We start from the raw sequence: 26,933 nt of genomic DNA on the forward strand, positions 1-26,933 counted from the left end.
TGTAGTAGGGTCCACATAGATACTAGTCATGCTGGTGTAGTCTATAGCTGAGCTGGTTAAACTGTAGTAGGGTCCACATAGATACTAGTCATGCTGGTGTAGTCTATAGCTGAGCTGGTTAAACTGTAGTAGGGTCCACATAGATACTAGTCATGCTGGTGTAGTCTATAGCTGAGCTGGTTAAACTGTAGTAGGGTCCACATAGATACTAGTCATGCTGGTGTAGTCTATAGCTGAACTGGTTAAACTGTAGTAGGGTCCACATAGATACTAGTCATGCTGGTGTAGTCTATAGCTGAGCTGGTTAAACTGTAGTAGGGTCCACATAGATACTAGTCATGCTGGTGTAGTCTATAGCTGAGCTGGTTAAACTGTAGTAGGGTCCACATAGATACTAGTCATGCTGGTGTAGTCTATAGCTGAGCTGGTTAAACTGTAGTAGGGTCCACATAGATACTAGTCATAGTATCCTGATCACCCAGAGAGATTTGAGGACTGGAGACAGGTGCTGTGTAGAGAGGGTCTGACTGGGCGCTGTTACTGGGAGGTAGAGTGGAGTGGGGGGGCTGGTATAGGAGTGACATATAAAGGAATCAGCAGGAGAGGAGGGGGTGAGGACTGTTGTCTTGGACACAATGACAAGTCCTGGAGTCTGTTCTGCTCTGACAACAGTTACAGAGCCTGGTATAATAATAACTCCACTACCATAGACGTCCCCTCCTCCAGCTCCCACAGAGTAGGAGTGTATCTGGACTGGTCAGCCGGCACTCTGTCCTTCTATAGAGCCTCCTCTGACACACTGACCCACCTGATCACATTCACCTCCACATTCATTGAGCCCCTCTATCCAGGGTTTAGGGTTCATTATGTTGGTGACTCAGTGTCCCTGAAATAATAACTGGACACACACACACACACACACACACACACACACACACACACACACACACACACTTGACACACACACACACACTGGACACACACACACACACACTGGACACACACACACACACACACTTGACACACACACACACTTGACACACACACACACACTGGACACACACACACACACACTGGACACACACACACACACACACTGGACACACACACACACACACACTGGACACACACACACACACACACACACACTGGACACACACACACACACACACACACACTGAACACACACACACACACTGAACACACACACACACTGAACACACACACACACTCAACACACACACACTGAACACACACACACTGAACACACACAAACTGGACACAAAATGGACACACACACTCAACACACACCGGACACACAAACACACACACACACTGGACACAAAATAGACACACACACTCTCAACACACACACTGAACAAACACACACAAACACATTCTGGACACACAAACACACACACACACACACACACACACACACACACTAGACAAAAACATACACACACACACATACACACACACACACACACACACACACACACACACACACACACACACTGGACACACACACACACACACACACACACACACACACACACACTGGGCACACACACACACACACACTGGTCAAACAAAAATACACACACACACACACACACACTGGACAAACAAAGTGGACAAACACACACACTGGACACACACACACACACAAACACTGGATACACACAGACACACACACACTGGACACACACACTAGACAAACACACACACACACACACACACACTGGACTCACACACACACACTGGACACACACACACACACACACTGGACACACACTGGACACACACACACACACACACACTGGACACACACACACACACTTGACACACACACACACTGGACACACACTGGACACACACACACACACACACTGGACACACACACACACACTTGACACACACACACACACTTGACACACACACACACTTGACACACACCATATTGCTTCACATGAACGCGGCCTCGCTTCACCTTTATGGGGCCAAAGTAATCTATTCCCACATGGGTGAAAGGCGGCAAATCAGTTAACACCCGATCTTGTGGAAGGTCGGCCACCTTCTGTTCTCCAGCTCTAGCTGGCATCCGCCTGCAGAAGAAACAGCTCTTAAGGATCTTCCTTGCTAAGGAGTTGGCACAGCCTTTGTACTCTGCAGCGTAACCTTCGTCCCTCTTGAACTTCCTGATAATATTTAGAGCCTGCTGCTCTGCCATGTCATGGTTGTTCGGCAGGACTTCATCTTTGTTGCAACGGGAAATAGTAGTGACGGTCTTTGAGGGTTACGGAGCTTGATACCATCTCCATCATCTTACGATCCTCTACTTTTCTCTTCATACTCTCTCTCTCTGGGAAGTCATGGTTGTATTGATTTACAAGAAGAACCCCCAGGATGGGCCATTAAGATAAGATTGGCCATAGGACATCCAGATTCTTCTGCCATGGTACAGTGGTTAAGAGGACCGTTCATTACCCAGCCAAAGATGGTTTTCACTGCATATGGTTCGTTACCTTGGCTATTATTGATTTGCCAGGGTTCCGTTGCCTTTGGAGCATTTACGCCAATCAGGAGTTCGACGTCAATCTCCTTCAACTGAACCTCTTTCAGGTATGGCCACCTTTTGAGTTCTTTCTGAGCTCTCTCTTGTCACTGGGATCTTACTCTGGGTGTAGACCTTGGTAATGCAAGAAATGTGACGCCCTCCACATTGCCAATCTCTAATCTCAAAGCTCCTGCCCCATTGTGTGTAGCAGAATTTCCATCTCATTGCCTTGAGCTTTCGGCTGCCTCATGAGTCTCTCTGTACAAAATGTTGCTGAGCTACCAGATTCGAGAAACGCATAGGTTAACACAGACTTGCTTCCATTTGCCATCTTTACTTGAACTGGCACAATTGCAAGGGCACACCAACACACACACACACACACACTGACACACCAACACACTGGACTCACACGCACTGACACACACACACACACACTGGACACACACATGCTGGACACACACACACACACGACTGGACACACTCAGACATACGCATCTTCCTATAATTGTGAGGACCTTGACCCAGGACCTTCAAATGAGGACCATCGTTTCTGATAGAATTGGGAACAAACAGACACCTCATTCCAGCACTAAGTGGTCCCACAAAGGTGAAAATATTACAGGAATATTCTGCAAATGTTGAAGACGTCACTCAATCCACCCAAAACAACATGCAGTCTTTCCACAAGACTCCCATGAAGTTATAGTGTGACGTTATGAGTCGACGTTAAAGTAACATTCTCACAACATACTGCACTTGTTTTATCCTGTTTTAGATGTATCCTCTGTTTAAACATTTAAACTCTTACAATAACACCGTTAAAATACCAATGTGATAATTTCTTGTACGTCTTTTATGTTGAATAACAAATTGTGTAATTATATATGGACATACGCTCCATAGTTGTACAAGTATACAAGGATATATTGTACTTTTCATAATAAAAACACACTTTTAACAAGAAAAAGCATGCTAATTGTGAAAACAATTTCGTTATTAATTTTACATTGCCTCTTCCAGTCGCAGGTTGACGTTTGTCATGAATCTTGACCTGGAAGCAGAACTGTGCGATTTCCTCTAGATATGCCAGCTGCAAAGTTAAAATTGGCTGTGGAAAATAATGTTGTTTTATGGTCTTAATTTAAGGGAAGTATTGGTAGTATGGTTTGTGCCTGTGCCAGCTAGTAACCACTTTGCTGAACTGCCTCCAGGGCAAGATTCATGACAATAAATACCAACCTGCCTCCAGGGCAAGATTCATGACAATAAATGCCAACCTGCCTCCAGAACAAGATTCATGACAATAAATGCCAACCTGCCTCCCAGTCGTCCCTCCTTATCTTTACAAGGCTGCAGAACATGCAAGCTAGTGATGTGGGGGTTCTCTCATAACCCTCAGTCCCCAGGTGGGTAGGTGGCAGGTTGAATAAAGAGAAGCTAGTGATGTGGGGGTTCTCTCATAACCCTCAGTCCCCAGGTGGGTAGATGGCAGGTTGAATAAAGAGAAGCTAGTGATGTGGGGGTTCTCTCATAACCCTCAGTCCCCAGGTGGGTAGATGGCAGGTTGAATAAAGAGAAGCTAGTGATGTGGGGGTTCTCTCATAACCCTCAGTCCCCAGGTGGGTAGATGGCAGGTTGAATAAAGAGAAGCTAGTGATGTGGGGGTTCTCTCATAACCCTCAGTCCCCAGGTGGGTAGATGGCAGGTTGAATAAAGAGAAGCTAGTGATGTGGGGGTTCTCTCATAACCCTCAGTCCCCAGGTGGGTAGATGGCAGGTTGAATAAAGAGAAGCTAGTGATGTGGGGGTTCTCTCATAACCCTCAGTCCCCAGGTGGGTAGATGGCAGGTTGAATAAAGAGAAGCTAGTGATGTGGGGGTTCTCTCATAACCCTCAGTCCCCAGGTGGGTAGATGGCAGGTTGAATAAAGAGAAGCTAGTGATGTGGGGGTTCTCTCATAACCCTCAGTCCCCAGGTGGGTAGGTGGCAGGTTGAATAAAGAGAAGCTAGTGATGTGGGGGTTCTCTCATAACCCTCAGTCCCCAGGTGGGTAGATGGCAGGTTGAATAAAGAGACGCTAGTGATGTGGGGGTTCTCTCATAACCCTCAGTCCCCAGGTGGGTAGATGGCAGGTTGAATAAAGAGAAGCTAGTGATGTGGGGGTTCTCTCATAACCCTCAGTCCCCAGGTGGGTAGATGGCAGGTTGAATAAAGAGAAGCTAGTGATGTGGGGGTTCTCTCATAACCCTCAGTCCCCAGGTGGGTAGATGGCAGGTTGAATAAAGAGAAGCTAGTGATGTGGGGGTTCTCTCATAACCCTCAGTCCCCAGGTGGGTAGATGGCAGGTTGAATAAAGAGAAGCTAGTGATGTGGGGGTTCTCTCATAACCCTCAGTCCCCAGGTGGGTAGATGGCAGGTTGAATAAAGAGAAGCTAGTGATGTGGGGGTTCTCTCATAACCCTCAGTCCCCAGGTGGGTAGATGGCAGGTTGAATAAAGAGAAAACAATAGGCTACATAAAACAATCCATAAATGTATAATTATGTAATTAGGAAGGTATCCTTAATATTTTGTCCACTCAGTGGCTCTGACCCTTTACATAACAGTCAATCCTCTTTGATCACAGCTGCTCCAGGGCCTCTTGGGTTGAGGAGTCATTCTCTTCTAACCTGATCACAAACAAAGACAAAATTCAAACAAATAAACATGATGATGCAACATAATAGGGGGGGGGTATAGGGAAGGTAGGGGAGAGGAGGGGGTATAGGGAAGGTACAGGAGAGGAGGGGGTATAGGGAAGGCAGGGGAGAGGAGGGGGTATAGGGAAGGTAAGGGAGAGGAGGGGGTATAGGGAAGGTAGGGGAGAGGAGGGGGGTATAGGGAAGGTAGGGGAGAGGAGGGGGTATAGGGAAGGTAGGGGAGAGGAGGGGGGTATAGGGAAGGTAGGGGAGAGGAGGGGGTATAGGGAAGGTAGGGGAGAGGAGGGGGTATAGGGAAGGTAGGGGAGAGGAGGGGGTATAGGGAAGGTAGGGGAGAGGAGGAGGGCCATAGGGAAGGTAGGGGAGGCTTTACAAAAAGCCTTTACAACGAAAGCAAAACATTAGATTATGTCAGCAGAGTACCCAGCCAGAAATAATCACACACCCTTTTTTCAAGCTAGCATATAATGTCACAAAAACCAAAACCACAGCTGAATGCAGCAGTAACCTTTGATGATCTTCATCAGATGACACTCCTAGGACATTATGTTATACAATGCATGCTTGTTTTGTTCGATCACGTTCATATTTATATCAAAAACCAGCTTTTAGCATTAGCATGTGGCGTTCAGAACTAGCATACCCACCGAAACTTCCGGTGAATTTAATAAATTACTCACGATAAACGTTCACAAAAAACATAACAATTATTTTAAGAACTATAGATACAGAACTCCTTTATGCAATCGCTATGTCCGATTTTAAAATAGCTTTTCAGTGAAAGCACATTTTGCAATATTCTGAGTAGATAGCCCGGCCATCATGGCTAGCTATTTTGACACCCACCAAGTTTGGTACTCACAAAACTCAGATTTACTATAAGAAAAATGTTATTACCTTTGCTGTTCTTCGTCAGAATGCACTCCCAGGACTTCTACTTCAACAGCAAATGTTGGGTTGGTTCCAAATAATCCATAGTTATATCCAAATAGCTGCGTTTGTTCTTGTGTTCAAGACACTATCCGACGGGTGACGCGCCGGCGCGTATTGTGACAACCAATTTCAAAATATTCCATTACCATACTTCGAAGCATGTCAAACGCTGTTTAAAATTCATTTGTATGCGATTTTTCTCGTAAAATAGCGATAATATTCCGACCGGGCGACGTTGTTTTTGTTCAAAGACTGAAAATGTAAAATGGACTCTCACGTGCATGCGCACGCCCATTTCATTGTTCTCAGATTGACCACTATCCAAATGCGCTACTGTTTTTCAGCCAGGGACTGCAGAGTCATCATTCAACATTCTGGCACCTTCTGAGAGCCTATGGGAGCCTTAGAAAATGTCACATTACAGCAGAGAGCCTCTGTTTTTGATAAAGAGTCTATAGAAGGCCAAGAAATGGTCAGAGAGGGCACTTCCTGTATAGAATCTTCTCAGGTTTTGGCCTGCCATATGAGTTCTGTTACACTCACAGACACCATTCAAACAGTTTTAGAAACTTTAGGGTGTTTTCTATCCAAATCAAACAATTACATGCATATTCTAGTTTCTGGGCAGGAGTAGTAACCAGATTAAATCGGGTACGTTTTTTATCCGGCCGTGAAAATACTGCCCCCTATCCTAAACAGGTTAAATATAGGTGAAATAAAAAATAAAATCTTAACTTTATTGACAACACCCAAATGAATACTGTCATTAACACGGTTCTTCAATAATTACACATAATTCTTAATACTGTAGCAAATATTATATTAAACATTACATTCAAACGAGCCTTACAATTATAATCCAAAGTAGTGTGAAATGCTCTCATAAGCAACCTGGAAATGGAGGTTACTCCCCTGAGTTTTCCCCTTTTCACGTTCAGAATACATTGTGAAAAACTAAAATCTTTGCTCACCATTTTTGCTCCAGGCAGATATAGTACATCCATAACTATCGGTTTCCTCATTAGCAGGAAGGAGTTTCTGCAATCAAATTGCCCTCATGCTGCAATTTTAGCAAACACAGAAAGGGGCCTATATTGGAGACCAAAAGTCGTCTGGCACACTGCTTAGGATTTCAACAACATGAATATCTTATTTATAGCCTACAATCATCGATGTTACTACTAATGTGAAAACAAGACAAAATATGACTTCTTGCTCATTTTAAGACAATTGTCAAATAATTTTAACATTATTGACAGACGACAATTGTTGTCCAACATCATGGCTCCGCTGTTGGCATCACCTTTTACAGTGGATTACCGCTGTTGTGGGCCTTTAATCATCTGTCTGACTTTGTTGTTCACACAGGAGAGAGACTGGACTATCGTGGGTCCTCTGGAGAGCCTCAACAACCTCATGATGCTGACGAGGCAGAGAAGAGTCCCTCCACATCAGAACACCTCAAGAAACACCTGCAGAGATCCACAGGGAAGAGAACTCACTGCTGCTCTGACTGTGGGAAGAGATTCATCTCATCAGGCATTAAAATTCAACAGAGAACACACACAGGAGAGAAACCTTACAGCTGTGATCAATGTGGGAAGAGTTTACTACATCTGGCTCTCTGAATCTACACCAGAGAGCACACACAGGAGAGAAACCTTATAGCTGTGATCAATGTGGGATAAGTTTTGGTCAATCTTGCCATCTGACTCAACACCAGAGAATACACACAGGAGAGAAATCTTATAGCTGTGATCAATGTGGGAAGAGTTTTGGTCAATCTTGCCATCTGACTCAACACCAGAGAATACACACATGAGAGAAACCTTATAGTTGTGATCAATGTGGGAAGAGTTTTGGTCAATCTGGAGAGCTGACAGTGCACCAGAGAACACACACAGGAGAGAAACCTTATAGCTGTGGTCAATGTGGGAAGAGTTTTGGTCAATCTAGCCAGCTGACATTACACCAGAGAACACACACAGGAGAGAAATCTTATAGCTGTGGTCAATGTGGGAAGAGTTTTGGTCAATCTAGCCAGCTGACATTACACCAGATAACACACTGTATTGTATATATACAATAAATGTATTGGAGATGAGTTTTGTTTGGGCTCGTTCCAAGGGGACGAGAGTTCTAGAAGCTAGTGAGTTTTAGGATTCTATAGAAAGAGAAAGGATAAAAAAGTATGATTGTATATTATTATTTAGAAATACGTGTAGCCAGTAGACACCATGTTTATATTGTAGAAGGTGAAGCTTTGTAGATGATTATGTGAAATGGAAGTTGTAGAGATACTCTGAATGATCGGCTATGAAAAGCCAACTGACATTTACTCCTGAGGTGCTGAACTGTTGCACCCTCGACAACCACTGTGATTATTATTATTTGACCCTGCTGGTCATCTATGAACATTTGAACATCTTGGCCATGTTCAGTTATAATCTCCATCCGGCACAGCCAAAAGAGGACTGGCCACCCCTCATAGCCTGGTTTCTTCCTTGGTTTTGGCCTTTCTAGGGAGTTTTTCCTAGCCACCGTGCTTCTACGCCTGCATTGCTTGCTGTTTGGGGTTTTAGGCTGGGTTTCTGTACAGCACTTTGAGATATCAGCTGATGTAAGAAGGGCTTTATAAATACATTTGATTGATTGATTGTACAACTGAATGCATTCAACTGAAATGTGTGTTGGGTGCACTGATTGGTGTCACCTCGTTAGTCAGTATGTGTTACACCTGTGCTGGCTTGTCCATCTTGTTAGTGGGAAGGTGTTTCACCTGAGCTGGTCCAGGTTCTATTTAAGAGTGTCTGGCCCTGTGCTCCAGTTGTCTTGATACATGTGGAGAGTCAACACCTTTAGTTGCTCCACCTTTTTGGTTTACTTCCTGTCTTTAAGTTTGGTGTGGGATTTTCTTTTGTTTGCCTCTTCTTGGGCAGATTTAGTGGGTCTCATGGTGGGTGTCTTTTAGGTCCCAGTTGTTGTTACTAGTCAACTTTCAGTGGACACCCCCATAGTGTCTTTCAGAACCCCTCCTAAAAAACCTGCTTATATTTTGGGTTGGATGTTGCATCCAATTAATATTGTAATCAATGGCATTTCCATAGAATGTTCATTAGTCTTTCAGTTATTATTGTTTTTTATCCTCATATTTGTGTACTAAATATTTGTGTTTAATTTTCATAGTTTTTTCCTGTGAAGCCATTGTGTTGCATCCATGTCTGACATGTGCTGTATAAATAAAGCTATTGAATGAACCCAATGACTGACCAATCAACAGACTCTTGGTCCATCTTAGTATGAAAACAGTATCAATCCCACTTTTCCAGCCTGCTGAAGGCGTGGTGGAGTGGTAAACACCACCCCCGGCTCTACCAGGGGCTTGAGGTGGTCTCCCACAGCTCTGCTTATGTCATGTTCTGTGGCCTTGCTGTTCCATTTCTTGACTGTCCCTGCAACACAGAAACACATTTAGTCATATTATATAAAACTCTCAAAGTAATGGATATGGAGCATCTATGGCCTCAGTTACACCTGGCACTTAAATGTGACATCTGTCATCCGATCACTCCAAGCTGCATTAGGTTCAGATCTACCAGGATGGGCCTTTGACACAGTCAGGCCACTGAATATGCATCAGCAATGTAAAGAGATGGGGTGAAGGAGTGGGGAAAGGTACATTTGACACAAATGACCTTCATTATATCAAAGAACAAATGTGTGTGTCTGAGGGGAAATTAACTTTCATACAGCCAAAAGGGGTGAGAAATCCATATCAGTGGACAATTTGCACTAATGTAAATGAACATAGATGATGGAACATATTACCTTTTGCTGACGTGATGAACCACTAAGGGGACATAAATATTTACCATCTAAACCATGTGTGACCTCTCACCTCTCTGGCTGTAGCAGTGTTCTTCCTAACCAGTCCCTCAACAGCTCTCTGACTGAGCTCCACCCTCACTGGGTCTTCAGAGGAGAGGAAGGCTGAGGAGGGATGGAAGGATGAATGGATCAGTCAGTCAATAAAGTGTAGAGCTGCTGTCTATGCTGTCTGACAAAAAACACAATTTTAGTAGTTCATTAAAGTAAATAAGGCTTTATGACTGCTGAATACCAACAATCAATCATTTAGATCATGTATTTTCAGGTAGAGATACATCCTTGGGGTGTCCCTAGCCCATTAAAGTTGACATTTAAAATGGTTTAGGTAGGGGTTAAGGTCAGGGTTTAGGGTAGGGATGTCCCAAGGATCCCAGATAGCATTGACCATTGTGCATTATTCTGTCTCTTTTACAAAGCAGGTGTAAAAGTAACACAGACAAGACAAGTAGGCATGCAGTGCATTATGGTCATTGTAGTTTAAAAAATAGCATCTAATTATGCCAATCTGTATGTGGGGTTGTTTGAGAAGAATGTGATTGTCAGCCCTAACATACCATTCTAGCAGCTCATCAGGTTCTGAAAAAGTCTTCATTGATGACGTGTTCCATCTATTCCACGGGACAGCAGAGGAACTTCATCGATTCCACTCCTTCATCAATACAAGCAGTGAACATCTGAAATTCACCCTCACCTTCCATGTACATAAAGCAAGTTGTCTGGACATTTTGATTAATAGGGAGGGGGGTGGTTTTAGCACAGACCTATACAGGAAGCCGATGGACAGGACTTCCCTGTTACGCGGAGTCAGCTTCCACCCTACACCCCTAAAAGAGATCCTCCCCATCAGCCAATACAGTCACATTCACAGCATTTGTAGTACACAGAGTGACTATGACAAACAAGCTGACTGTCAAGCTGAGTGTTTCAGACAGCGGGGTTACCCAGAGGAACGGCTGGATGAGTGTTTCAGACAGCGGGGTTACCCAGAGGAATGGCTGGATGAGTGTTTCAGACAGCGGGGTTACCCAGAGGAACCGCTGGATGAGTGTTTCAGACAGCGGGGTTACCCAGAGGAATGGCTGGATGAGTGTTTCAGACAGCGGGGTTACCCAGAGGAATGGCTGGATGAGTGTTTCAGACAGCGGGGTTACCCAGAGGAATGGCTGGATGAGTGTTTCAGACAGCGGGGTTACACAGAGGAATGGCTGGATGAGTGTTTCAGACAGCGGGGTTACCCAGAGGAATGGCTGGATGAGTGTTTCAGACAGCGGGGTTACCCAGAGGAATGGCTGGATGAGTGTTTCAGACAGCGGGGTTACCCAGAGGAATGGCTGGATGAGTGTTTCAGACAGCGGGGTTACCCAGAGGAATGGCTGGATGAGTGTTTCAGACAGCGGGGTTACCCAGAGGAATGGCTGGATGAGTGTTTCAGACAGCGGGGTTACCCAGAGGAATGGCTGGATGAGTGTTTCAGACAGCGGGGTTACCCAGAGGAATGGCTGGATGAGTGTTTCAGACAGCGGGCTTACCCAGAGGAATGGCTGGATGAGTGTTTCAGACAGCGGGGTTACCCAGAGGAATGGCTGGATGAGTGTTTCAGACAGCGGGATTACCCAGAGGAATGGCTGGATGAGTGTTTCAGACAGCGGGGTTACCCAGAGGAATGGCTGGATGAGTGTTTCAGACAGCGGGGTTACCCAGAGGAACGGCTGGATGAGTGTTTCAGACAGCGGGGTTACCCAGAGGAACGGCTGGATGAGTGTTTCAGACAGCGGGGTTACCCAGAGGAATGGCTGGATGACACCAGGGATCGTTATAAAAATACAGTGGTGAAAAAAGTACCCAATTGTCATACTTGAGTAAAGAAAACATTTAAAATGTCATTTTAATCTTTTAAATTTAAAACAGAAACATAACTGTTTGTACTTATAGGTAACCAGATCGTGACTACATCTCAGTTACTAAGTCTTTAACCACACTGTGTTGTTACACTGGTGAGTAAAAACTCATGCTTCCTACCCTTTAACTTGTTGTCTGAAAATAAAATGTACATTTTACTGAACTGCGTCCAGTCAGCAGATGGACTAGATGCCGCTTAGGCCACCCATTGTGACTCCGTCAAGAATTCAGCAGAGCAAGTTTGTATGAAGGTCTGGTTATTAAATGGGTACATAGTTCAATAGTAATATCCTCTAAAACACTCTGGTGACAAACTTTACTGCCCTGTTTCCAGTTGTCCACATGGCTGGGAGAACCTATTCAAGTAAGTAAGTAAATAGATTTTGAAAATGTAAAAAACCCCGATGTATTATTAGCTAACTAGCTACAGTGCAGGCTAACTCAAATGAGCTGCTAAATGAGCTATCTAGACATCTTCACATACTGTATAGATAGATAGCTAAGTGAATGAAATATCACCATCTACCTAACTTCATATTAGCTATCTATCTTGATGTATTTATCACTGTAAAAAATAAACTCCAAATGCATTTGTAGGTAGCTAGCTAACAGCCATGGAGGAGGGTGAAAGGATAGCAGCCCCAACTGTCAGTGAGAGAGTAGGCTATTCTGGATAGGGCAGGTACTTTTGTGTAGTTCCTGTCCCTAGAAGTGAGGACGGAGATAATAGTAATAGTAACATAATAGTAATAATAGATAATAGTAACATAAAATTCAGTGTGGTGTAATTTGACTATAATGAAGTCTGTTTATTGTCTGTCCTCAGATAAAGAGAGCTGAAAGCCAGTCTACATATGAAGAGGTCCCAATGAAGAGCAGTGGTTCTCAGTCCTGGTCCTGGGGACTCAAAGGGGTGCACATTTTAGTTTTTGCCTTATGATAAAGGAATTCCACCCTGACACGTAATTATTAGACTATGTAAAATGTATTAGAATAATTACAACTAAAATCCAATAAGGTTTGGTTGAGACAAGTTAAAGGTGAAAAATATGTGACTGAGAAAACACAGAGGACAATTGAACTAAACCTGGTTGGAACTCTGAAAAACTTACGACAGGAAAGAGGCCCTGTCAAGTCCTCTCTAATCTAGGAAGAAAGGGAACAGCGAGGAACTGCCAGAACAGTGATAAACGAGGAATGTGAACAGTGGGAAAAGATACAGCCCACCCAGTGTGTGTGTGTGTGTGTGTGTGTGTGTGTGTGTGTGTGTGTGTGTGTGTGTGTGTGTGTGTGTGTGTGTGTGTGTGTGTGTGTGTGTGTGTGTGTGTGTGTGTGTGTGTGTGTGAGAGTGGGTGAGTGCGTAGGGAGTGAGAGTTATAAATGTCTGTGTTTGCATTTTTGACTTTAGAACGTTCTCTGAATAAACCTTACGGACCTTTTGCAGAAGCTGAGTCTTTGCCTAATTATTATTAAACCCAGGGTCTTACAAACCTCGGGGATTGGTCAAAGCTATAAAATAATTCGGTTAGAACATTGGGATAAAATTCTCGTGACAGTAATATACTAATCTATACTAATTTACATCATCTCTTGGTGCCTTACATGTTATATGAGTTGTTTTTTCTGTCATCTTCAACACCAGATGGTCCAAGGAACACCTCAGTGTCAGTCAGTCCCTCTGGTGAAATAGTGGAGGGCAGTTCAGTGACTCTGACCTGCAGCTGTGAATCCAACCCACCTGTGGACAAATACACCTGGTACAAGAAGAATGTTACCTCACCAAAAGCATCAGGACAGAGTTACAGCATCACTAACATCAGCTCTGAGGACAGAGGAGAATACTACTGTGAGGCCCAGAATAAATATGGACGTCTCAACTCTTCTTCTGGTGTTGTGGACGTTCAGTGTAACTACACCTAATTTTCATATATTCACTGATAATCACACAGGTCAACAAACATAAATAATCATGAACAATGTTACACACTTATTATACCATAAGACACAATTATAAAACTATTTAAATAAATATTGTTTCATTTTCTTCTTTCCTGGTTCACCCTGTCATATCTCCATCTTCTGTATTCAACACACACTGGTCTGTGTCCAGCACGATGAAGAGGTCAGTGTTCCATAGCCAGGTTTACATGTGATATATATCAACTTCCACTGGAGGTCACTAGAGAGCAGATCTCACTCGGTCCCTCTTTACAGGAGATCCACAGGAGGAAGTGATGCCACAGCAGACACACATATGATTATATTAGTTAAAATTCCACCCCCACACCTGGTGACATTAATTTACTGTGCCAAAATAGTCTATTTTCTACCATTTTCACTGTCACCTTGGCACAGCTCTCTATCTCAACAGTGTCCGTCCTGACGCTATCAATGACTCGTGCACAGCTCTGAACATGAGAACCAAGGGCTCTGACTATGATACACTGGCAATACGTATGTATTAATGTATTAATATATGTGTTTATTTTGTATATAGTATGAGAGAGAAAAAGACCCCCCCCCACACACACACACTGTGTTTCCTCTGTCTCTGAGTGTGAGGGACTCCCACAGTGACACGTTCACAGCTCAAACCATCCAGGGGAGAAAACCACCACTGAACCTGGACAGAAGAGAACTAACATATTGCTATGATATCTAGAATATTTTCCAGTAAATTAACTTGAAAGAGATAGTTCATCCAAATTACTAAACGACACATTGGTTTCCTTAACCTTTTAGTAGTCTATGGACATGGTATGTCAGCAATCCATGCTTTGGTTTAGTTTCCCCTGGTACTGTTTCCACTTGCTAATGTTTTAGCATTTGTGGCACAAATCCCATTCAAGTCATCCGACCAATATTAGCATTTTTTGCACATTTCTTTTAGTCATTTTATCATGTCCAAATCATGTCCAAATCATCCAAATGTATAAAATTCAATGTGAAGCTCAACAAAGTCACTTATAGATGATTTGAACATGATGTGCTAATGTTAATCTGACAAATCATATTATCGGTCCCATGATTTGAATGAGATTTTTGCTACAAATGCTATAATGTTATGTAAATGTAGGAGTGTTTGACATTGCAGCCGACTTTATAGACGAGTTGAGATCTACAAATTACCTTGCATGATAAATAACTACTCACTCACTCAGTCAGTCAGTCAGTCAGTCAGTCACAATTTACCCACGATGCATCACAGTTTTGATGCTCTCGAACACTGTATGTGTGACTGAGGAAGGAAGCCCTCTCTGCATCAGCTTCTTAGTTCCTGACATAGATTTGTCTAGAGGGTCCATCTATGCATATTTGTCATTATGTCGTCTGCAACAGAATGAGAAGAGCAATTGAGAACTATCTCCATTTTAAAGTAGTTAATGTCTTCTTCTTCAACTTCCATAACTTTAATGACAGTCGGTAAACCAACTGAAAGTTTGTATTCAATGGCTTTAGTTTTGAAGCAAGTGCGCCCTCTATTAAACTCTATGGACACAGACTACTTCAATGTTGGGTTAACCACAGATCTCAAACTTCACACTCAGTGTCTGTTTACTGACAGTAAGTTAACTTACAACACGTCTACCCTTCACTCTGTAAGTATGCTTGACGATATCTTAAAATATGTATATTTTATCATTTGTTTGTAACCATGAACTTCTGTATCCTGTTATGTGCATGGCGATGCTATTGGAATGTATGTTGTTTTGTTTTTCTGTTATGTACAGTATACTCTGTAGATGTATTTCTGCATATTAATCTGATACAGTATTGTACATGTGGTTTCATATATAATACTTTTGCCTGCTATTTTAAGGACTCTGACAGTAATAGATTTTTGTGGAGACGTGTTTGAAAATGGGCTAAAGTAAGAGGGGATTGGGTGTTAATACAGTATTAATATGAAACACAGTGATGGAGGGTTGTGTTTAGGAGTATTATTTACGTGAGACACAGTGACGGTGGATTGAAATGTTTACTAACGGGTCCATTTCCAACAATGCAGAGTAAAAACATTTTAAATAGTGACACAAGGAATAAATACACAGTGAATAACAAATAACAATAATGAGTAAAAAACAACATGTCTATTTACCAGTACCTAGTTGATGTGCAGGGGTATGAAATAATTGAGGTGGTTATGGGTCGGCAGGTAGCCTAGTGGTTAGAGTGTTGGACTCGTAACTGAAAGGTTGCAGATTGAATCCCTGGGCTGACAAGGTACAAATCGGTCATTCTGCCCCCTGAACAAGGCAGTTAACCCACTGTTCCCCGGTAGGCCGTCATTGAAAATAAGAAGTTGTTCTTAACTGACTTGCCTAGTTAAATAAAGGTAAAATAAAAATGTACACACATGTAAGGGAAAGAGGGATACCCAGTCAGTTGCACAACTAAATGAATTCAACTAAAATGTGTCTTCTTTATTTTATTTATCCGTTATTTTACCAGGTAAGTTGATTGAGAACACGTTCTCATTTACAGTAACGACCTGGGAAATAGTTACAGGGGAGAGGAGGGGGATGAATGAACCAATTGTAAACTTCTTCTACAGTTAACCCAACCCCTCTGAAACAGAGCAACACTGTGGGATCTGCCTTAATCGACATCATCGGCACCAGGGATCAGTTGTTGTTGGGTGTTAACTGCCTTGCTCAAGGACAGAACTGCATATTTTGACCTGATTGCTGTTTGGCATCGTAATCAACTTCAGTGGGCAAATACTCACCTTCGATGGCCACTGGCATGCTGGAGAAGTGTGCTCTTCACGGATGAATCCCGGTTTCAACTGTACCGGGCAGATAGCAGACAGCGTGTATGGCGTAGTCTGGGCAAGCGTTTTGCTGATGCCAACGTTGTGAACAGTATACCCCATGGTGGCAGTGGGGTTATGGTATGGTTAGGCATAAGCTATGGACAACGAACACAATTGCATTTTATCGATGTCAATTTGAATACAGAGAGATACTGTGACGAGATCCTGAGGCCCATTTTTGTGCTATTCATCCACCGCCATCACCTCATGTTTCAGCATCATAATGCATATCCCCATGTCGCAAGAATCATACACAATTTCTGGAAGCTGAAAATGTCCCAGTTCTTCTATGGCCTGCATACTCACCACTGTCCTATTGAGAATGCTTTGGATGCTCTGGATCGACGTGTACGACAACATGTTCCAGTTCTTGCCAATATTCAGCAACTTCTCACAGCCATTAAAGATTAGTTGGACAACATTCGACAGGCCTGATCAACTCTATGCAAAGGAGATGTCGCGCTGCATGAGACAAAAAGTGGTCACACCAGATACTGACTAGTTTTCTGATCCATGCCCCTACTTTTTTTAAGGTATCTGTGACCAACAGATGCATATGTGTATTCCCAGTCATATGAAATCTATTAGGTCCTAATACATTTATTTAAATTAACAGATTTCCTTATATGAACTGTAAGTCAGTAAAATCTTAAAATATTTTGCATGTTGCATTTATATTTTTGTTCAGTGTAGATGAAAACTCTCTTGGTAAACAGTATTGTTTACTGCTTATCACAAGGTATTCTAACTCAGGCAAGCAAAAACTTGAGACTTCCTTAACAAAGAGACACACCCCTCCTCCCTTCGACTTACCAGAGTCTGCCATCCATTCTTGAAGATGCTCTTAGAGAAAAGGGTTCCAAAAGGGTTCCTCGGCTGTCCCAATAGGAGCACCCTTTTTGGTTCTAGGTAGAACCCCTTTCGTTTACATGTAGAACACTCTGTGGAAAGGGTTCTACATGGAACCCAAAAAGGTTCTACCTGTAATTCAAAAAGGTTCTTCCTGGAACCTAAAAGGATTCTTCAAAGGGTTCTCCTATGGCATCAGCCAAATAACCCTTTAAGGTTCTAGAAAGCAAAACATTTTTGTGTAGAAAAACCAGCAAGATGTATATCCAGGTCCTCATTCAGCCACAACTCAAGAAAAACGTATTACAGTTTTCCAGTGATAGGTTAGAACATAGCTCATCCAGTTTGTTCTCCAGTGACTGCACGTTCGCCAATATTAATTTATTAAATACATTTTGTATTTAACCTTTATTTAACTAGGAAAGTCAGTTAAGAACACAATCTTATTTACAATAGAACAGAGGACAATGGTGGTCTATTTGATCGCCAACGTAATCTCGTCAGGATGCCTGCTCGCTTGCCTCTCTATTGCCGCCACTTCCTCTTTCGAGTCCCGGGGGATTAGGGCCTGGTCCGGAGTAAGCAGAACGTCCATAATTTGCCATCTCGTTGAGGTAGAAATGTTTGTCCATATCAAGTTAAATGATCACTGTTCTGATGTCCGGAAGCTGTTTTCGGTCAGAGTAAAGTTAAAATCAGCACAAAAAAGACACAAAATAGCGGAGTAGGTCAGGAGCCCGTAAATCGGCTGCTATCCACTGCTTGCCATCTGCTGTTCACAAGGGCCAACAGTGGAACAGAATATGATAGCTGCATGTTCTACAGAACAGACATCAATTTTTGTTTGCTTAAATTTTACTTTTTAACGCCAGTGTTGCGTTTCATTAGTTTGTTATGTTGTTATTAGCCCAACATTATTGAGGACATTATTATTAGGTACCAGTACTATACACGATGGCCAACAGTGGTTCTCTCCCAAATGGCACCCTGTTCCCTTAATAGTGTACTACTTTTGACATAGGGTGCCATTTGGGAAGAAGCCAGTGTAACTGAATATGATCGAGGCATTATATTACTGCCCATCGTACGAAGAGACACTACAGTAATGCTGAGATGCCAGTAGGGAGAGCTCTAGTCTAGAACACTGAACCTTCAGTATCACTTTGATGCAGCTGATGAGGAGTGTAAATTGAATGTGTTTATAGAATAGAATGAATGACTTCATGGAACTGACCAAATGTAAATGGAACTTTGACCTGTTCCATGTAGAACTCAGAGGGACAAGGCAACACATTCTAAGATATTATAAACATTCCATAAAGAATAGTCAACATATTGTTAACATGGTTCTGTATTTAAATAAAAGTGGAAATGGGGGACATTTTGTCCATTTTAGAAATGTAGGGCCCATTCTAATACAGTAACCTCCCTTCTCTGACATGTTGTTCTCGTCGTCATGCATGTTAATGACTTAAAGAGGAAAGGACAGTTCTGCATCAGCTACTTGTGCCCTGACTACTTTAAATATGTATCAACTGGTTGACTCTCTGTACAGGACCTCTCTCCTTCACTTCACTCTATAAGTACGCGTGACAATATCTTGAAAAATAGTTTTGGGTTATTTGATTTTAGTCATTAGTCATATTCTTGAGGGTAATGTATAATTTTACTTCTTGTTATGTTTTGAGCTGTGTTTTGGATCAGAACTGTGTCAGATAAGACCCAGATGCAGACAGTTTGAATAACAGATGTTTATTAACAAAACAGGGGGCAGGCAGACGACAGGTCAAGGGCAGGCAGAGGTCAGTAATCCAGGGTAGAGTCAGTAAGGTACAGAACGGCAGGCAGGCTCAGGGTCAGGACAGGCAGAGTGGTCAAAACCAGAAAAACTAGAAAAACAGGGGCTAGGGAGAACCAGGGGCTAGGGAGAACCAGGGGCTAGGGAGAAACAGGGGCTAGGGGGAAACAGGGGCTAGGGAGAAACAGGGGCTAGGGAGAACCAGGGGCTAGGGAGAACCAGGGGCTAGGGAGAAACAGGGGCTAGGGAGAACCAGGGGCTAGGGAGAACCAGGGGCTAGGGAGAAACAGGGGCTAGGGAGAACCAGGGGCTAGGGAGAACCAGGGGCTAGGGAGAAACAGGGGCTAGGGAGAAACAGGGGCTAGGGAGAACCAGGGGCTAGGGAGAACCAGGGGCTAGGGAGAAACAGGGGCTAGGGAGAAACAGGGGCTAGGGAGAAACAGGGGCTAGGGAGAACCAGGCTGGTAGGCTTGGCGAGACGAACTGGCAACAGACAAACAGAAAATACAGGTATAAAGGCAGTGGTGTAAAGTACTTGAGTAAAAATACTTTCAAGTACTCCTGAAGTAGTTGTTTTGGGGTATCTGTACTTTATTTTACTATTTTTATTTTTGACAACTTTCACTTTTACTTCACTACATTCCTAAAAGAAAATAATGTACTTATTACTCAATACATTTTCCCTGACAATTTTGGGTGTCAGAAATTTTGAATGCTTAGCAGGACAGAAAAGGTCCAATTCACGCACTTATCAAGAGAACATCCCTGGTCATCCCTACTGCTTCTGATGTGAAAACTCACTAAACACAAACGCTTTGTTTCTGAATGATTTCTGAGTGTTGGAGTGTGCCCCTGGCTATCTGCACATACAAACAAAACACAAACAGTTGTGCCATCTGGTTTGCTTAACAAGGAATTTGAAATGATTCATACTTTTACTTTTGATACTTAAGTATATTTTTGCAATTACATTTATTTTTGATACTTTATATCATATTATTTAAAACCAAATACTTTTAGACTTTTACTCAAGTCATATTTTACTGGGTGACTCACTTTTACTCAAGTATGACAATTGGGTACTTTTCCACCACTGTATAAATACACAGGGGATAAGGGGGGAAACTGGCGACACCTGGAGGGCGGGTGGAGACAAGCACAAGACAGGTGAAACAGATCAGGGTGAGACAGTTTTGGTTGTTACATCAGGGCCTGTATTCATAAAATGTCTCAGTGGAGGAGTGTTGGAATGTGTGTGAATGACACAGTGGATTTATCTGAGGGTCCTTTAGGACCAAACTGAGTAGGGTTGACATCTATACTGGGACTGATAGGGAGTAGGGTTGACATCTATACTGGGACTGATAGGGAGTAGGGTTGACATCTATACTGGGACTGATAGGGAGTAGGGTTGACATCTATACTGGGACTGATAGGGAGTAGGGTTGACATCTATACTGGGACTGATAGGGAGTAGGGTTGACATCTATACTGGGACTGATAGGGAGTAGGGTTGACATCTATACTGTGACTGATAGGGAGTAGGGTTGACATCTATACTGGGACTGATAGGGAGTAGGGTTGACATCTATACTGGGACTGATAGGGAGTAGGGTTGACATCTATACTGGGACTGATAGGGAGTAGGGTTGACATCTATACTGTGACTGATAGGGAGTAGGGTTGACATCTATACTGTGACTGATAGGGAGTAGGGTTGACATCTATACTGGGACTGATAGGGAGTAGGGTTGACATCTATACTGGGACTGATAGGGAGTAGGGTTGACATCTATACTGGGACTGATAGGGAGTAGGGTTGACATCTATACTGGGACTGATAGGGAGTAGGGTTGACATCTATACTGGGACTGATAGGGAGTAGGGTTGACATCTATACTGGGACTGATAGGGAGTAGGGTTGACATCTATACTGGGACTGATAGGGAGTAGGGTTGACATCTATACTGTGACTGATAGGGAGTAGGGTTGACATCTATACTGGGACTGATAGGGAGTAGGGTTGACATCTATACTGGGACTGATAGGGAGTAGGGTTGACATCTATACTGGGACTGATAGGGAGTAGGGTTGACATCTATACTGTGACTGATAGGGAGTAGGGTTGACATCTATACTGGGACTGATAGGGAGTAGGGTTGACATCTATACTGTGACTGATAGGGAGTAGGGTTGACATCTATACTGGGACTGATAGGGAGTAGGGTTGACATCTATACTGTGTAGGATGTGTGTTTTAACTTTTCTACATCCATAACAACCAGCTCTCTAGACTTTGATACAGACTCTATGGGCCTTATGGGCCTTCACTACAGATGGTGTCTGTGTGTGTGTGTGTGTGTGTGTGTGTGTGTGTGTGTGTGTGTGTGTGTGTGTGTGTGTGTGTGTGTGTGTGTGTGTGTGTGTGTGTGTGTGTGTGTGTGTGTGTGTGTGTGTGTGTGTGTGTGTGTGTGTGTGTGTGTGTGTGTGAGAGAGTCAATTGTTGTTTAGCCTCACAGCTTGGGGATAGGAGTTATCATTGAACCTGGTGGTCAGTCTTTAGGCTGCTGTACAGCTTGACGGACCATAGAGAATTGAACATTTATCCTCCTGTATCTGGGGATCTGAGAATAAACAGCTTCACAACAATCAATGTTGAAATATGTGTTTACAGTTCTACACATCTGTTCAATAAGTGATTGTTTTTGTTGTTTGTGATGTTGATGACTTTATTGTATCCATTAGGAAATAGTTTTTGGATCAGACAGCATGTCATCTTAAATAGACAGACGAAGACAAACATGCAACACGTCACACACATTACATACATAGTGCAATAGACTTACAGACAGACAGTATTCACACAGACAACCATATAGCACAATACAACACAACACAATATGAGCCTGGTTCATTTTCAGTAATGAGGCCCTGTACCCCATTTACAGTTTCTACTTCAATGTATCAGGTGGAGTTATTCACCTGCTGTAGAGTGAGTTGTTGTTTATGTATCTAAGACTGCAGGGTGGGAGATGCAACAATGGCCTTGAGAACAGCAGGAAGTGTGTTGCTGGTATTTCTCTGGTCTGTGACAGGTATGGTCTCATTCTTATCTTTTAGTTGTTCTGTTTCTCTACAGACATTTCTAAAGGATATGAATCATAATGTTATTCTGGTGTTAGGCGTCTCCACTTCCCTTTAAATAGGTATCTTTCACACCTCACTGAGTGATTCTTGTCTGTGGTTTCACACTCAACTCACCAACTATGGCAACATGGTGTGGACAAACCCTACTCATTTAGAAATTGATGCATCTTTAAGGTGAAAAAAAAGCACAAGCATCCACAACGTTCAAATATCTTTCCCATAATTACAGGTATTTTATCAACCAGCACATTTGAGTTCAGCCATAATATTTGTTGTAATATTTGTTCTCCCTTTTCAGGGGGATGAAATTGAAATTGTAGCCAGCTCTGCAATGCTTGTTTGAAAAAGACAGATACTTTGAAAAAAGTATCATTTTCAATTAATCTAAAATGAGACATGGCAATCTGCACAAAGGCAAAAAGGCCATTTTTAAACAATGGATGAGCTTTTCTTAGTAATCTACTGGAGAACCATTTAGGGTTCAAGTAAAACGTTTGTATAAGTGAAGCTTTTAGAGAGAGGGTTTAGTGCTTTTATATTTAATCATCTCAACCCACCCAGTTAGTAATCATTACATAGCAACTGTGTGTTTATTCATGTGAAAATTGACTTTGCCGCTTCAGCATGCTTTTGTGGCACAGTCAATGGCACACAGGGATATTGGCCAGAAGGTTCAGGGTTCGCCGACCACCACGGATGAGCTCACTCTCCCTGCCTATTTCATTACACTACGATCAGAGCCGGCTCCAGACAGTGATCAGCCAGGGGGAAATCAGATTTTCAAAATTTTGATGCCATATTTATAATTATATAAAATATATTCACATTTTCTACCAACAGGTTTCTGTGCCAATGCACCACACAACCAATAAACAAAAGCATAACGACTTGGAGCACTTCTATAGCATGGTTTACGTTTTTAAAACCACAATAAATCTGAACAAATAGGATCCCACCTTACCTTGTAGGCTTACCCAGTATGGAAGGCTTGACAATCTCTGAATGTTATTCAACTTTTTGGTGTTTTGTAACAAATGTCTCTTTCCATTCATCAAATGGCTGCTGCACAGTTTGGATTGATTTATTTTATTGGTCAGTTAAAAAAAATACATGTACATGTACACACAGTTTATTTACAGTGACCAGGATTGTTGATTTAAAGGACAATAAAGTCTGGGACTTATTTACATTGTGGTCCCTATGTTTTACATAAACACATTTACATTGCATAGATACAGACACATTGCATAGATACAGACACATTGCAGATATAAACACATTACAGAGATACAGACACATTACAGAGATACAGACACATTACAGAGATACAGACACATTGTCACGGTTATCGATGGTGAAGGAGGACCAAAATGCAGCAGGACTGTGTTTGTTCATCTTGAACATTTATTAAACTCAAAATGAACACCAAAACAACAAAACAAACTCACGATCACCGAACAGTCTTCTCAGGCTCATACACGCTAGACAAGAAACAATCTCCCACAAAAACCTACACCAAACAATTACCCATATATAGGACTCTCAATCAGAGGCAACGAGGAAGCACCTGCCTCCAATTGAGAGTCCCAAACCCCAATCAACCTAACATAGAAATACATTAACCATAGAAATACATAAACATAGACCATAAACCAAAAACCCGGAAATAATAAATCAAACGCCCTTCTACCAAAACACCACCCCGAACCACATAAAACAAATACCCTCTGCCACGTCCTGACCAAACTACAATAACAATTAACCCTTATATTGGCCAGGACGTGACACACATTACAGAGATACAGACACATTACAGAGATATAGAAACATTACAGAGACACAGACACACTACATAGATACAGACACATTACAGAGACACAGACACATTACAGAGATACAGACACATTACAGATATACAGACACATTACAGATATAGAAACATTACAGAGATACAGACACATTACATAGATACAGACACATTACAGAGATACAGACACATTACATAGATACAGACACATTACAGAGATACAGACACATTACAGAGATACAGACACATTACAGATATAGAAACATTACAGAGATACAGACACATTACAGAGATAGAAACATTATAGAGATACAGACACATTACAGAGACACATTACAGAGATACAGACACATTACAGAGATAGAAACATTATAGAGATACAGACACATTACAGAGATAGAAACATTACAGAGATACAGACACATTACATAGATACAGACACATTACAGAGATACAGACACATTACAGAGATACAGACACATTACAGAGATACAGACACATTACAGAGATACAGACACATTACAGAGATACAGACACATTACATAGATACAGACACATTACAGAGATACAGACACATTACATAGATACAGACATATTACAGATATAGAAACATTACAGAGATACAGACACATTACAGAGATACAGACACATTACATAGATACAGACACATTACAGAGATACAGACACATTACATAGATACAGACACATTACAGAGATACAGACACATTACAGATATAGAAACATTACAGAGATACAGACACATTACAGAGATAGAAACATTATAGAGATACAGACACATTACAGAGATAGAAACATTACAAAGATACAGACACATTACATAGATACAGACACATTACAGAGATACAGACACATTACATAGATACAGACACATTACAGAGATACAGACACATTACATAGATACAGACACATTACAGAGATACAGACACATTACAGAGATAGAAACATTATAGAGATACAGACACATTACAGAGATAGAAACATTACAGAGATACAGACACATTACAGAGACACATTACAGAGATACAGACACATTACATAGATATAGACACATTACAGAGATACAGACACATTACAGAGATACAGACACATTACAGAGATACATTGGCTTAATTCTGATAGCATTGTGTTGTGTGACCTTGTTTCAGTGGTACTGGGTCAGAATGTCTGGAGTGTGACTTACACCAAGAAAAGTATCTGTGCCTTGAAGGGGTCAACAGTGGAGCTGCACTGCTCTTATACATATCCTAGTGGTACAGTCACAACAACCCTCTGGTTCACTGAATCTGGGACTGGTAAAGAACCTAAAGATCTAGGTCAGGACCCAGAGTATGCAGGTCATCTGGAGTATCATGGAGATCAGAAGAATTGTCACACACTGAGGATCACAGACCTGAGAGAGAGTGACTCTGCTGAGTACAAGTTCAGATTATTAGCAGATCAGACCGGAGGGAAATATATTGGCAGTCCTGGAGTCACTCTGTCTGTCACAGGTACAGTTACGTACATTCGATATAGTTCAACTGTTGAATTCCATTTAGTTCAAGAAAATTGTCTTGGTTTGTATTTACAGTATCTGTCACTCATCTCACATCTATCTAGATAGTTGTAATGTGAGTGTGGTTCTGTATGTATGCTAAAGCATATGATGTGTGTGCTTCAGTGTATGCTGTGATTTTAGCATGTATGCTAATGAGAATGTTGTGTTAAAATCTGTTTAAATTGACTCTATTGAACCCAATACTTCCTGGAAAACAGTGGAAAGTATTACAGAGTTGACTATCCTGGCTAAATAAATCAAATTCATTAATGAATGACTATAATTACCTTATAAAGGGCAGCTATACAGACACAAAGGAGGAGAATAATGATTTGTTTCCTCATACTCTAGATGTTGTGTTGGAGATGGATCCTACATCTGTGTCAGAGAGGGAGAATGTCACACTGATATGTAGAACCAAATGTACACTGGACCCCATCACAGCCTACAGTTGGTATAAGAATGGACAGCCTATACCAAACAGCAACACCTCCTCTCCTGTCTATATCCTATTCTCAGTCAGCAGTGAGGATACAGGCAGATACTCCTGTGCTGTAGAAAGCCGTGAGGATCTCCCCTCTGCTGAAGAGACTCTCACTGTCACATGTCAGTACATTGTGGGTTTAATTTGATATACTGATTATGTTGATTCTTGAATTGGGAATAGATTGTTTTCCATATGAATAAATATGAATAAATATTTTTGTATTACCACCATATCATCATTCTTTTTAATTATTATTTTTCTGATTGTCTTTTACTCTGAATTAAATGATTTCAAACTCACCTGTAAAATGTAAACACAAATTTTGCTATAAATGAATCTGGTCTTTTACACCAGATGGCCCAAGGAACACCTCAGTGTCAGTCAGTCCCTCTGGTGAAATAATGGAGGGCAGTTCAGTGACTCTGACCTGCAGCAGTGAATCCAACCCACCCGTGGACAAATACACCTGGTACAAGAAGAATGTTACCTCA

At 42.1% G+C, this 26,933-nt stretch overlaps 1 protein-coding gene across 1 annotated transcript; it reads left to right on the forward strand.

Annotated features, from left to right (window-relative positions):
- The first annotated feature begins 15,362 nt into the window (after positions 1-15,362).
- Positions 15,363-26,881, forward strand: LOC115149620 (sialoadhesin-like). The gene is made up of 6 exons (XM_029692572.1): positions 15,363-15,579; positions 22,461-22,538; positions 25,564-25,908; positions 26,307-26,561; positions 26,797-26,822; positions 26,876-26,881. Exons 2-6 carry the CDS (start codon positions 22,484-22,486, stop codon positions 26,879-26,881), a joined length of 687 nt encoding a protein of 228 aa, XP_029548432.1. The 5' UTR covers positions 15,363-15,579; positions 22,461-22,483.
- The last annotated feature ends 52 nt before the right edge of the window (positions 26,882-26,933 follow it).

Source organism: Salmo trutta, chromosome 15, assembly GCF_901001165.1.
Source record: "Salmo trutta chromosome 15, fSalTru1.1, whole genome shotgun sequence".
NCBI lineage: Eukaryota > Metazoa > Chordata > Actinopteri > Salmoniformes > Salmonidae > Salmo > Salmo trutta.